Below are 14,271 nucleotides of genomic sequence, written 5' to 3'. Positions count from 1 at the left end.
AGGGTGAATAAGAGGCGGCGGCATGACGTCACACAAGTGAAGGGTCCGCTGCTGCCCATAACCCCATACCACACAAAACCTTGCCTGCCGCCCATTGAGAATACATGGGAACCCCAGTTACGCTCCTTATTTTCCGTCTTATGTCCATGTTTGGAGGCTGCCCACCATATATGTGATATTAACAGACTCGCAATAGTCGCGGCATACTGTGCCACCAAGAGTTAGACGGTAAATCATACACGAGTGAGATGATAGTATCATCTCATTTATATGTGCTGGAAAACACTATCATCATAACACACTGTTTTCCAGCTGTGGTGGACTTGGGTGAGAGGTGGAAGCTGTCTTTGGGGCAAACCTATCGCTGAACAAGGCCCTGTAGCTACACATGTGAATACACATGTGCATGTGTAGATGTAACATGTGCATTTAAATGAAGGATAATAATTAAACTGTATACCAAATGAAAGTTGGTCTGAAGATTGATTTTTCTTGGTATAGCAATTACTTAACACACGTCAAATACTCTCTATTATTTAGAATGATGTGTGATCTGATGTCCCTGGCCGGTGGTAAAAGCATCAATCACTGAAATTACTATTACTACCACCACCACCACCACCACTACTACTATTACAAACACTACTACTACTACTACTACTACTACTCGCATCTTGTTCAACTCGTAGTGTAAATTCAAGTTTTGATACCAGTTTAAAGGAAATGATTTGGTTGAGAGAGAGAGAGAGAGAGAGAGAGAGAGAGAGAGAGAGAGAGAGAGAGAGAGAGAGAGAGAGATTGGCAAGGTTAGGTTAGGAAATATAAATAGCTGGTAGTAATAATAATGATAATAGTTTTTGAGTAACAAATAAATCAAAATAAGTTGGAATTCTGAGAGAGAGAGAGAGAGAGAGAGAGAGAGAGAGAGAGAGAGAGAGAGAGAGAGAGAGAGAGAGAGAGAGAGATAACAGGTACAAAAAACACACAAGTTCAGAATGATTTTACTAGTAAACATCCCACATTAGTAAATAGAACTTCTCTCCTTCCTAACTTAACTAATTCTTGTATTTAACCTCAGACTTAGAAAAGAAGAAAATTGCCCTCTTTATATTGCTTTTCTTTCTCTTTCCTTCCTGCACAAGAAATGCATACCTTGTTTTTTTTGTATTTCTTTTATTGTTTGCACATGTTTTGCTATATATAGTTATTGTATTAGTTCTCACACACACACACACACACACACACACACACACACACACACACACACACACACAGTCTCTCTCACACATACACAAACAAACCCACACCCCAAACTATTTCTTCTCATCCTTCTTGTCTTTCTCCTTCTCCTCCTTGTCCTTGTCCTCCTTCTTGCCGTCCTTATCTCCATCCTTCTTCTCCTTCTCCTTCCCTTCCTTCTTCTCAGCATCAGTGTTAGCCAACTTGTTATTGATGAGGTTGTGAAGGGCAATGATGGACCGGATGAGGGAGGCCAGGTACACGACAAGCATCTGGTCGTTGGTCTTGACGTAGAGGGACTTGATGAGTGCTGGGTTGGTGACGTCCGGGAGGAGGTTGAACATGTCCTGTGGGGATTAGAGCAGGTAGAGCAGGTTGGGTTAGGTTAGGTTGGGGGGGGAGAGAGAGAGAGAGAGAGAGAGAGAGAGAGAGAGAGAGAGAGAGAGAGAGAGAGAGAGAGAGAGAGAGAGAGACGAACGAAAAGAATGAAAACAAAACAGAAAACACACACACACACACACACACACCTGCAAATGATAAACAATAGTATGGTTGACTGGCAGCGTCCCGGCCACCACCTGCTGGAGATAATTGGCCACTTCACTCAGCTGCTTGTGTAGACCTCTCAGACCCAGCAGCTGTGTGGTGATCCGCTGGCCCAGGGATCCCACCACTGTGTCCTTGATGTCCCTCAGTAGATGCTCCACTCCCACCTCCTCCGCTTCCTCCGCCCCGATCTCGCTGGCTACGTGCTCGAAGGTTTTTGTGGTTGGGGTCCCGTCCTGGTAGGGTAGGGTAGGTTTAGGTTAGGTTAGTTTAGGTTAGGTTAGGAGAGGATAGGAGAGGAGAGAGAGAGAAATTTTTTAAGCTAGGGAGAGAAATTATAAGCGAGATTGAATTTTTTAGCATGAGAGAGAGAGAGAGAGAGAGAGAGAGAGAGAGAATTTTTAAGCTAGAAAGAGAAATTTATAAGCAACACTGAATATTTTACCATGAGAGAGAGAGAATGACAGAGAGACAGAAAGACAGACAGAGAGAGAGAGACAGAGACAAACAGACAGACAGACTAACCCCCCCAGCTGCCCCCAGACACTCACATGCACCTCCTCCACACTAAAAACCTTGGAGGCATGGAAGAGACAGAGACAAAAACAGGAAGAGAGAGAGAGAGAGAGAGCCCTTCACCCCACACCTCCCCCCCCCAGATACTCACATCATGTACCTCCTCCACGCTATAGTAAGCCTCAGTGGGCAGGCCAATGTTGGAGGCGTGGGCATCGATGATAACCAGCACAGAGGTTCCACAGTGGCGGCGGACCAGGTCATTTATGGCAATGTCGTTCTGGTACAGTTTGGGGCCGGTGTGGTACCAGCCAACGATCTTCTCTCTGGCGTTCACCTGTGGGTCGTTAAGTTAGGTTAGGTTAAGGTGGTGGTGGTGGTGGGAGATACAGGGGAGGTGGAGAGAAAAGAAATAAGAATGGTTAGGTTAAGTTAGTGGTGGTGTGTGTGTGGGGGCTGGGAGAGAGAGAGAGAGAGAGAGAGAGAGAGAGAGAGAGAGAGAGAGAGAGAGAGAGAGAGAGAGAGAGAGACAAAAAACAGAGAGATAGATATACAAAGTTAGACAGACAGACATAGATAGATAGACAAAACACACACACACACACACAGACACACACCTTTTTGAACATATTATACTTGTTCTCTAAGTAGTCGTGGTCCAGGAACCAAACTGATTTGTCCTTCTCATCCTCATCAAACGGAACTGTGGGGGAGAGAGAGAGAGAGAGAGAGAGAGAGAGAGAGAGAGATTTTTCATTATTTATCAAACCACTTATTATTACTTATTTTTGTTAGACACACACACACACACACACACACACACATCACAATCATTAAAAAAAACATGAAAAAAATAAAATAAAAAATATGCAAGACTTAAGATGCACATGACAAACAGACACAAACACACACACACACACACACACACCAGCATAGGAGTTGGAGACATCAAGGACTCCCCGGCCCCTCCATGAGCCAAGAAGGACGCCAACCACTCGCCGCGTTGACCCGATCTTTGTCATACGGGTGAAGTGATCCACCACGCTGAGCAACACCAGAGGATGTACCACCACCTTTGTCACCGGCACTGTAGGGGGCGCCTCGGGGGGGTGGCCATGGCAGGGGTGCTGGCGGTGGCTGCAGTGGCCATGGTGTTCTGGGGAGTAGTGTGGTTAGATTAGGTTGGGTTAGGATAGGTTAGATTAGATTAGGTTAGGTTAGGTTAGGTTTGGTTTGGTTTAGTTTAGTTAGGATAGGTTAAGTTTCTCTCTCTCTCTCTTTCTTTCTCTCTCTCTCTCTCTCTCTCTCTCTCTCTCTCTCTCTCTCTCTCTCTCTCTCTCTCTTTTCCTTGCTTTCAATTTCTTCTTCTCTCTTTTCTTATTTTCTCTCTCTAATCTCTCTCTCTTTTCTTAGTTACAATATTTCTCTCTCTCTCTCTCTCTCTCTCTCTCTCTGGCTTAAAAATCAGCTGTCCTAAAATACCTCTCCCTCTCTCTCTAACAATTTTTTTTTCTCTCTTTCTTTCCCTAGCTTTAAAAATTATCTTTCTCTTGCTAAAAATACTTCTCTCTCTCTCTTGCTAAAAATCTCTCTCTCTCTCTCTCCTACTTAAAATTCTTCTCCCTCCCTCTCTCTCTCTCTCACAATCTCAAAACTCTCTCTATCTAGCTTAAAAAAAATTCTCACACACAACCCCAAAAAACTTACTCTCTCTCTCTCTCTCTCACAACCTCAAAACTCTCCCCTCTCTCTCTCTCTCACAACCTAAAAAATACTCTCTCTCACAACCTCAAAACTCTCCCCTCTTTCTCACCTCTCTCACAACCTCAAAACTCTCCCCTCTTTCTCTCACAACCTCAAAAAACTTACTCTCTCTCACAACCTCAAAACTCCCCCTCTCTCTCAACCTCAACCTCAACTCCTCCTCTCTCTCTCTCTCTCTCTCTCTCTCTCACAACCTCAAAACTCCCCCTCTCTCTCTCTCACAACCTCAAAACTCCCCCATCTCTCTCACAACCTCAAAACTCTCTCTCTCACAACCTCAACTCCCCCCCACTCTCTCTCTCTCTCACAAAAACCTCAAAACTATCTCACAACCTCAACTCTCTCTCTCTCTCTCTCACAACCTCAACTCCTCCTCTCTCTCTCTCTCTCTCCCTTTCACAATACACCCCACACCTCTCCCTTTCTCTCTCTCTCCTCTCACTCACCTGCTGGGAGAGGCGAGAGGAACAACAAAGTGAGAAGCGGTGAGAGTGAGTGTGTGTCTCCCAAAAGCCGCCTTGCTCTTGTTGTCATGTGGAACGTCGACTTCATATTTTGTAATGGTTTCTTATTTTCTACTTTATTCCCTCGTCTTGTGGTGAAAGTGTGTGATAATTATGGCGGGTTAATTAAATGGAATTGTTTTTGTGTTTTGAGTTGTGTTGTATGTTTGGGCATTTTCATTTTTTGTTTTTCCCTTTTTCTTAATCTCGACATTTTGATTCCTTGCTGATTTTTTGTTTGTTTTATTGTTGATGTCAGTGGTAGTTATCAGTGTGGTAATAAAATAAAGTTGTTTATACTTTATTATTGTTTTAAATCAAGTTATTTATTTTATTTTATTTTCATTATCTCGACTTGATATCTTTGAATGTTGAAAACTTATTCATCTGTCACTATGGAACGGCCGCCAAACCCTTAAAAACCCGTGTGTTTCTTTAGCTAGAGCCTTCTGAGTGTGAAAATCTTGTTAACCTGTCACTAGAACTATGAAAACATCCTTAAAATCAAACAGAACCTATTTGAATACTGAACCACGGCAAAAACACTCTTGCAAACCCTCGTGTCGCCTTAAATAAACTCTTTTGAGGGCAGAAATATGAAGTTAATTTGTCACTAGAGCCATGTAAACACCCTTAAGTCCGTGTGTCATTTCAGTTAGACCCTTTTGAACACAGGAATCTCGTTAATCTGTCACTAGAACCGTGAAAACATCTCGTAAAACCTCGTGTTGCTTCAGCTAGACTACTAGAGCCTTTGGGATGCAGACTAGAACCATAAAAACAGCATCAAAAGTTTGTGAACATTGAAGTAAAGCCTTTGAAATGTAGGCAGTGAAAGAGCGTGGCAGAAATTTGTCAGAGTGGAAGCGTCGAGCCAGGGCAGACTGGAGCCACCATGGATCGAGTGGTGCCATGGAGCCAGTGCCTGCCTTGTCCCCCACTCAACACTCAACCTCTCGTGGTCCTCAGTGTCAGTGAAGGGCGGCGGCTGACTTACAGGAAGCTGATCCACTGCAACCCTTCACACCTTTAATAAAAGGCTGTACGTACATGCCTTCCCCCGAGCCATGCTGCTGCTGTTGTTGCTGCTGCTGCTGCCCTGCTGTGGCACTGGTCACTTCAGCAATGATATTACTGTGCATTGTACAGAGTCCTTATAACATACTCTTAGGTAGCCCAGTGTTGCTAGCTACTCAGCAGGTCCCAGTGCTCAGTGCTCAGTGCTTACTGGGCATCGTCATGCTGGGTCACACAGTGTCGTCCTCTGACCTGCATGACGCACTGTGAGCAAGGCCATGGTCTGCCAGTCAGCCCGGCCTTCTCACAAGCTGGACACCCACACCCACACCCATGTAAAAGGGTGTCCACAGCCCCAGGGGATGGCCCTGCTGGTGCCAGCGGCCAGCTCCACCCGAGGCGCGGCGCGGTTGATATGAAGACACAATACTGTATAATATACAGTATTGTATATTATACAATCTCTCTCACGGACTGTGGCTGTCATATGGTAGACTATATTAGTCTGCCATATGACAGCCGCAGTCCGTGTGAGAGACAGGCTGGAGGGTGGACGACACACAGGCCAGCCTGGCTGACTGTCAACAACAAACACTCGGTAGAGCCAGTCAGTGAGTCACTGCATCAGTGAAAGAGTCAGTCAGTCAGTATGGTGTGAGTGGATGCAGTTTACCCTGCATGTGCTGTGTCGCCTGTGTCACCTGCCGTGTCTGCCACTCGTGAGCCTTGGGACACAGCAGTATGTTATTCTCGTGGCCTCATTCTGGAAAGTCCGTGAGGGGGAGGCTGAGCGGCGCTGGACTGTGTCAAACAGTCAAGCAGTCAGTGAGTGGCAGGGTATTATAAATAAGCAATAAGATATCCTGACCAGTGATCACTGCCACGCCAGACACCCCAGGCCCCAGGCCCCAGGACCCAGACCCCAGGCCTCAGCCTCTCAAGGCCCATGGTGGGCGGCACAGCAGCGGGCCGCTTGTGACAAACAGAAGCCTCGAACAGTGGAGAGCTTTGAGTGACTCTTGGCTGCAAGGTGGGCGCCAAACATTAGTGAGTGTGGGTGTGAGTGTGAAGTGTGGGTGTGGGTGTGGAGTGTGGGGTGTTCGCTATTGTAATCCCCAACATAAGAGTCTGAAGCTGTACAAAACAACAAATAGTCACCAGAGTGAATGTGGAAATGCTCCATGGTACTCAAGGGGTTGACATGCACATTACAACATTCACGTCCACACAGACATAGTAAATAACTGATAGATATAAAGAATATAAATGCATAAAGATACCACAGTTTGAATTGCCGCTGTAAAGTAAACCCGTACAAAAGAATTCCCCGCGCAAAAGTCTTGTCACCTGACTGTCAGCGAGAGAAATGACAGTCCGCGAGACATAACAGCTAGAATAATGCACTTCTATTTCACCAAACACTTGAAAACATACAAAGTTAGATACAAACTGCATTAAAGTACACTAAAATGCAAATACGATGCAAAAACACCCTCAATGTCACTAATATAAGACATTAGAAGACATAACACGCAACCAAAGAACCAAGATCAAGAGTAAGTGATCACCTGACTGTCAAAAGTCAAAGAAAACGGATATGTATACAAAAATAAATTACTTCCAATACACCTACACAAACACATACACGTACACATGACCTCCTTGACCCAAATGTCTGACGCACACACGGTCACCATACCACTGGGAAAGGTCAAAATAGGTCATGGAGGTTAAATCACATGACCTTTGCTATTTTCCATAAAGCAATCACTGTGACCTTGACATTTTACACTTGAGGTCACAGAGACGATAAAAATACCTTGACCTGTGCCATAAAATTCACAGGAAGATAAACATAAGTCAGGTCACCGGGAAAATAGGTCAGGAGGGTTAAAATGTAGCTTATCGAGGTCATGCTAACTAAACTAATTCATTTGACCATTAATATGTCAAGGGTTTGGCATGGAAAGATTAACTAGCTACCTATAACAATATTTAGACGCGTCACAGTAATCAAATGGATTAAATCACGATAAATATAATAATTAAGCCATATATGTGCTAGACAGGTAGGATTAAGTGGCTGCAGAGAGGATTCGCTATAGAAATATCACCATTAAGGTCACACATAAGAGAGTTCAGGTCACCGGGGTCACTGAGGTAAAACAAGGTCATAATATAGATCAAAACTTAATCGGTGCGCTGCAGATTAAAATGTATAAGAGAGAAAGGTTTTGTAGTTTAATGGAGTTTTGCGTTACATGGGCAATAGTTGTAGTAAAATGTCTAATATTTCCACTAGTGAATGAATTAAGAACAGTAAGACGGGAGGGTAAATATAAATCATTGCTGTGTATAGAGAGCAATGCAAGAAATTAGATTAGTGTGAAGATAACGAATGAAATACATATATTATAAACTATACCATGTGTTTTTGGGGGAATACAATGACAAAAATACTAGATCAACTATTAGGACACTACAAAAATTAAAACAAGACAACTAAACCCTAAAAAAAACTACACAAAATACAAAACAACGCAAAACACACCAAAATATCACAGCTTACCCCAAAACTCGCAAAATACATAAATTACCCCTAAGACATTTACCCACAAGGCTTTAAAAACACCACAAATAATTAAACCTGGGTAAATAGGACCTGAAAAAGCCGTTAAAAATATCAAAAAGCCTGAAAAACGCCTGGCTGTGGTGATAGGGACAAATATGAAAGTTACCCCTTAATCAATATCAGGTAGCCATGTTGAGACAGTTCGTGTGTGTGTGTGTACGTGTGTGTGATCAATAATGGCGGTTATTTTACCCTACAGCCAGCCCAGACACACACATAGGAAGTGAGAGAGAGAGAGGAGAGAGGAGAAAGCAAGGGAGAGAGAGAAAGAGGAGAGAGGAGGTCTATAACTTTATTTCTCCTCCTCCTCCTCCTCCTCCTCCACTGTTCTTCTTTATTTTCCTCCAGTTTTCCTCCTCCCCCCGCCCCCCTAGCTATGTAAGTATCCATGTGTACCTGTGTGTGTGTGTGTACGTCATTCTAGCCCACAACTAATACGTACATAACACACGTACATAAGGTTTTGGTGTGTGTTTGTGTGTGTGTACGTTTCTCTGTATACGTGTGTGTTATCAGTGTCATTTACGTACATAGATTTGGTGTGTACTGATCTCGGGTTTAGATTTGCTGTGTGTAGGTTTGTGTGTACGTGTGTGTGTGTGTTAGGGGGTCTGTACGTGTGTGTGTGTGTGTGTGTATTTTTGGGTCTTATTTACGTACATGTAGGATTTGGTTCACGTACATAGGCCTGTGTGTGTGTGTGTGTGTTAGGGTAGGTTAAGTTTAAGGCATTTTTGGATTAATTAAGTATAAGTTTGGTTTTAGGATTGCAGTTAAGTTAGGTTAGGTTAAGATTACACTAAGTTAGGTTAAGTTAGTTTAAGAAGTATTGGGTTAAGATTTGTCTGCCTGTTAACCCCTTCAGTAGCATGACGTGTTTCCATATTCATTCTGGTGACTATTTGGTGATTCTATACAGCTTCAGAAACTCATGTGGGGGATTAAAATAGTGAGGACTGTGGCCATTAATCTTCTGCCCTCCATAGACCATTCCTGATGTCAATAAAATGGTCTAATGGTACACAAAACTCAATTAAAATAGTTAAGACTGTGGCCATTAATCTTCTGCCCTCCATAGACCCTTGCTAATGTCAATAAAATGGTCTAATGGTACTCAAAACTCAATTAAAATAGTTAAGAATGTGGCCATTAATCTTCTGCCCTCCATAGACCCCTCCTAGTGTCAATAAAATGGTCTAATGGTACACAAAACTCAAGGTAAAAATGTGTCCCAGTACTGAAGGGGTTAAGATAGGTTAGGTTAAAATTAAGATTAGTTTACGCTATAGTTAAGTCGAGAAAGAGAAATATTATTGTTATTGTTGTTGTTGTGGTTAGGTTAGGTTAGGTTAGGTTATTTTAAAGTTAGGTTAATTACCTCCAACACAACCCATCCCATCTCAACACAATACAGTAACTCTTGATTTATGTGTGTTTAATTTATGTGTTTTTGTCAATATGCAACCGGAAAAATATAATTAACTAAATTTGTGCGATCTGTTTGCTTTTACACGATTTGGACCATATCCTGCATCCTCTAGTGTTTCTTGGGAGAATTACAAGTTTGTTTTACACCAATTTTAAAACACGCAATGTCTCTTGGAATGCAGCTATTGTGGAAATCTAACACAGTACTTCCTTAACCCCAACACAACAAACCTAACCTAACCTAACCTAACACAGCCTAACCTAACTTAACCTAACCTAACCCAACCTAACCTAACCTTTCACCCAAAAATATCCGTTAAAATCCCTAACCTAACCCAACCCAACCTAACCTAACCTTTCACCCATAAATATCCGTTAAAATCCCTAACCTAACCTAACCTAACCTAACCTAACCTTTCATCCATAAATATCCGTTAAAATCCCTAACCTAACCCAACCTAACCTAACCTAATGTGACCTTGCAGCATCCATCATGGGGTCGCTGAATCTGGTAGTGCCGCTGGTGATGTGGGGTCGGGAGGCGCCCACACACGACATCTCCTGTGTGATGTTGACCCGGGATGTTCAGACAGTGGTGACGGGTTCCAGGGACGGGCAAATTTGTGTATGGGACTTTGATCCGCCCAACCTCAAGGTGAGAATGCTTGACTAACCTCTGGAGAACCTTAGAAGTGTTTCTTGTTGTTTGGTGATTCTGTACAGCTTCAGAAACTCATGTGGGGGATTGAAATAGTAAAGACTGTGGCTATTAATCTTCTGCCCTCCATAGTCCCTTCCTAATGTCAATAAAATGGTCTAATGGTACACAAAACTCAATTAAAATAGTGAAGACTGTGGCCATTAATCTTCTGCCCTCCATGTACCCTTCCTAATGTCAATAAAATGGTCTAATGGTACACAAAACTCAATTAAAATAGTGAAGACTGTGGCCATTAATCTTCTGCCCTCCATAGTCCCTTCCTAATGTCAATAAAATGGTCTAATGGTACACAAAACTCCATTAAAATAGTGAAGACTGTGGCCATTAATCTTCTGCCCTCCATAGACCCTTCCTAATGTCAATAAAATGGTCTAATGGTACACAGAACTCAATTAAATTAGTGGTCATCTGTTGGTCACCCAGCCAGCCTTTCCCCTACAGAAAGAGATCAGTGCTTGTTATGACCGATCTTCAGGTAGGATTGAGACCATATCTGTGTGTGTGTGTGTGTGTGTGTGTGTGTGTGTGTGTGTGTGTGTGTGTGTGTGTGTGTGTGTGTGTGTGAGTGAGTGAGAAATGATGATGTATGGATTAATAAGGAAGGGAAAGAAAGGAAGAATGAATAAGAAAAATAAAGAATTGAAAAAATAAGAGAATGAAATATGAAAAAAGACAATCAGAGAGAGAAAGAGAGAGAGAGAGAGAAAAAGAAATAAAACCTCACATATTAACTCTTTTTTTGCCCTCTAACACCCCCTCCCCCTTCCGTAGGTGACCCCGCGGTGCCTGCTAGTGGGGCACACCTCAGCCGTGACCTGCCTTGCCCCGGGCGGCTCAGCACACGGCACTTCCTACATTGTCAGCTCTTCAGAAACTGGGTCAGTGTTTGTGTGTGTGTGTGTTTGTTTCTTGATTTATTTCATGTTTGTGTTTGTTGTTATTGTAGTAGTAGTTGTTATTGTTGTTGTTGGTGGTGGTGGTGTTGTTTACCCTGCCCCCCCCCACCGGCAGAGAGATGTGTACTTGGGATCTACGCGACGGGCGGTGTGTGGAGGTGCTCAGATCGCCAAACGTACACACCGCCATGACTGTAAGTATGCGCGCGCACACACACACACACACACACACACACACACACACACACACACACACACACACACGAAAAAAATAAATAAATGAATGAAAAAAATGATAATAATAATAATAATAGTAATAGTAATAATAATTCTCTCTCTCTCTCTCTCTCTCTCTCTCTCTCTCTCTCTCTCTCTCTCTCTCTCTCTCTCTCTCTCCTCCCCAGTCCTACCAGATGTTAAACGTGGATGAGGTTCGCGTCTTCTGTGTAGGCAATTACCCAGAAATCCTTGTTTATGACCCCTACACCTTGGATATCCTCTTCTCCCTGGCCGCGCGGATACAGCCTGACTGGATATCCGCCCTCCACATCCTCCGACCACCGAGACGCAATGGTAAGGTGGATACTGGTGTGGATGTTGGATTTGACCAGATTTGTGGATATTTGTGGATTTGAGTGGATTTTTGTGGATTTGAGTGCATTTTATGACAACAGCAGCCTGTAAAACACACCAAAACATCCCAAAACACACAAAAACACACCAAAACATCCCAAAACACACAAAAACACACAAAACACACCAAAACATGCCAAAACACTCTAAAACACACCAAAACACCCCAAACCACCCCAAAACATCCTAAAACACCCCAAAACACACCAAAACACACCAAAACATATCCAAAAACACCAAACTACCTCAAAACACACCAAAACACACCTAAACACCCCAAAACATGCCAAAACAGCCCAAACTACCCCAAAACATGCCAAAACAGCCCAAAACATACCTAAAACACACAAAACACACAAAACCAAACACCCCAAAACACACCAAAAACATGCCAAAACACACACCAAACATCACAAAAACACAAAACACCCCAAAACACACAAAACCACCCCAAAACATCCTAAAACACCCCAAAACACACCAAAACACACCAAAACATACCCAAACACACCAAACTACCTCAAAACACACCAAAACACACCAAAAACACCCCAAAACATGCCAAAACACCCCAAACTACCGCAAAACACCCCAAAACACCCCAAAACCTACCAAAAACCCACCAAAAACATCCCAAATAACCTTTATCTCATGCGTATATCACCCCAAAGCACTCCAGTTTGTCCCTTAACACCCTGTCACCCCACACAGATGAGGTGGTGCTGGGGGTGACGACAGCAGGCTGGGTGAAGGTTTGGACAGTGAGCGAGAGAGATGTAAGACCGAGGGAACCAATATTTGAACATGAATCTAAGATGATCCACTCATTAAATGCACGTTGTCTTGTCTGCTGTACCTACAATCAACGCACAGTCCTGGTGGTCTCGCAGGGGGACTGGCAGGTGTGTAAGTGTGTACGGTGTGTGTGTGGGTGTGTTGTCTGTGTTCGGAAATGATTCTCTTCTCGATATGATGGTTTTCAAAGGCTTCAGACAACTTGCTGGGTTTTTAAGGCAGTTTTTTGCTTTTAGTTAACTAGAAATCTTGCCAATCTATCACCAGAATCACAAAAACACTTAAAAATGCCTTCTCCTCTCACCACGACAGTTTTCCAAGGCCACAGAGACAATTACCCAGGTTATTAAGACAGTTTTTCCTATTAATTAACTAGAAATCTTGCCAATCTATCACCAGAACTGCAAAAACACTCTTAAAAACCCTTGTATTGTATTATAAAGCCTTGTATTCTGAAACGCCTTGTCCTCTCAATACAACAATTTTCCAAGGCCTCAGAGACAATTACCCAGGTTATTAAGACAGTTTTTCCTATTAATTAACTAGAAATCTTGCCAATCTATCACCAGAACCACAAAAACACTCTTAAAAACCCTTGTATTGTATTATAAAGCCTTGTATTCTGAAACGCCTTGTCCTCTCAATACAACAATTTTCCAAGGCCTCAGAGACAACAAGCCAGGTTCTTAAGGCAGTTTTTCCTTTTAATAACCCAGAAATCTTGCCAATCTATCACCAGAATCACAAAAACACTCTTAAAAATGTCTTCTCCTCTCACCACGACAATTTTCCAAGCCCATAGAGACAACAAGCTGTTTTTTTAAGGCAGTTTTTCCTTTTAATAGCCCAGTAATCTTGCCAATCTATCACCAGAACCACAAAAACACTCTTAAAAACCCTTGTATTGTATTAAAAAGCCTTGTATTCTGAAACGCCTTGTCCTCTCAATATGACAATTTTCCAAGGCCACAGAGACAATTACCCAGGTTCTTAAGGCAGTTTTTCCTTTTAATTAACTAGAAATCTTGCCAATCTATCACCAGAATCACAAAAACACTCTTAAAAATGTCTTCTCCTCTCACCACGACAATTTTTCAAGCCCATAGAGACAATTAGCCAGGTTATTAAGGCAGTTTTTCCTTTTAATTAACCAGAAATCTTGCCAATGTATCACCAGAACCACAAAAACACTCTTAAAAACCCTTGTATTGTATTAAAAAGCCTTGTATTTTGAAACGCCTTTTCCTCTCAATACGACAATTTTCCAAGTCCACAGAGACAACAAGCCAGGTTATTAAGGCAGTTTTTCCTTTTAATTAACTAGAAATCTTGCCAATCTATCACCAGAATCACAAAAACACTCTTAAAAATGTCTTCTCCTCTCACCACGACAGTTTTCCAAGGCCACAGAGACAACAAGCCAGGTTATTAAGGCAGTTTTTCCTTTTAATTAACCAGAAATCCTGCCAATGTATCACCAGAACCACAAAAACACTCTTAAAAACCCTTGTATTGTATTAAAAAGCCTTGTATTTTGAAAGTATTTTTCCAAGGCCACAGAGACAATTACCCAGGTTCTTA

At 42.6% G+C, this 14,271-nt stretch overlaps 2 protein-coding genes across 2 annotated transcripts in view; one reads left to right on the top strand and one right to left on the bottom strand.

The window, feature by feature from the left end:
- Positions 1-989: 989 nt before the first annotated feature.
- Positions 990-4,606, bottom strand: LOC123503004 (26S proteasome non-ATPase regulatory subunit 7-like). Its single transcript, XM_045252353.1, has 6 exons — positions 4,512-4,606; positions 3,230-3,457; positions 2,919-3,004; positions 2,453-2,638; positions 1,767-2,021; positions 990-1,586 (listed from the first exon to the last, which is right to left on the bottom strand). The coding sequence occupies exons 1-6, from the start codon at positions 4,597-4,599 to the stop codon at positions 1,314-1,316; spliced, it is 1,116 nt and encodes a 371-aa protein (XP_045108288.1). The 5' UTR covers positions 4,600-4,606; the 3' UTR covers positions 990-1,313.
- A 3,929-nt stretch (positions 4,607-8,535) lies between these two features.
- Positions 8,536-14,271, top strand: part of LOC123502999 (WD repeat-containing protein 7-like) — a 27,674-nt gene continuing 21,938 nt past the window's right edge. Inside the window, 6 exon segments of the mRNA XM_045252342.1 lie at positions 8,536-8,595; positions 10,131-10,300; positions 11,138-11,244; positions 11,378-11,456; positions 11,667-11,835; positions 12,607-12,801. Coding sequence (XP_045108277.1) covers positions 10,139-10,300; positions 11,138-11,244; positions 11,378-11,456; positions 11,667-11,835; positions 12,607-12,801 — 712 coding nt within the window. The 5' untranslated portion in view covers positions 8,536-8,595; positions 10,131-10,138.

This window comes from Portunus trituberculatus, chromosome 2 (genome assembly GCF_017591435.1).
Source record: "Portunus trituberculatus isolate SZX2019 chromosome 2, ASM1759143v1, whole genome shotgun sequence".
Lineage (NCBI taxonomy): Eukaryota > Metazoa > Arthropoda > Malacostraca > Decapoda > Portunidae > Portunus > Portunus trituberculatus.
Note: the sequence above shows the minus strand (reverse complement) of the source record. Positions and strands in the feature narration are given on the sequence as shown.

What these genes read in the sequence shown, in the direction of transcription:
- LOC123503004 (XM_045252353.1), bottom strand. Translation starts at nt 4,599, where the DNA reads ATGACAACAAGAGCAAGGCGGCTTTTGGGAGACACACACTCACTCTCA. An exon ending in CCTCTCGCCTCTCCCAGCAG is followed by an intron (nt 3,458 to 4,511) that starts GTGAGTGAGAGG and finishes ACTACTCCCCAG; the next exon opens with AACACCATGGCCACTGCAGC. An exon ending in CTATTGTTTATCATTTGCAG is followed by an intron (nt 1,587 to 1,766) that starts GTGTGTGTGTGT and finishes TAATCCCCACAG; the next exon opens with GACATGTTCAACCTCCTCCC.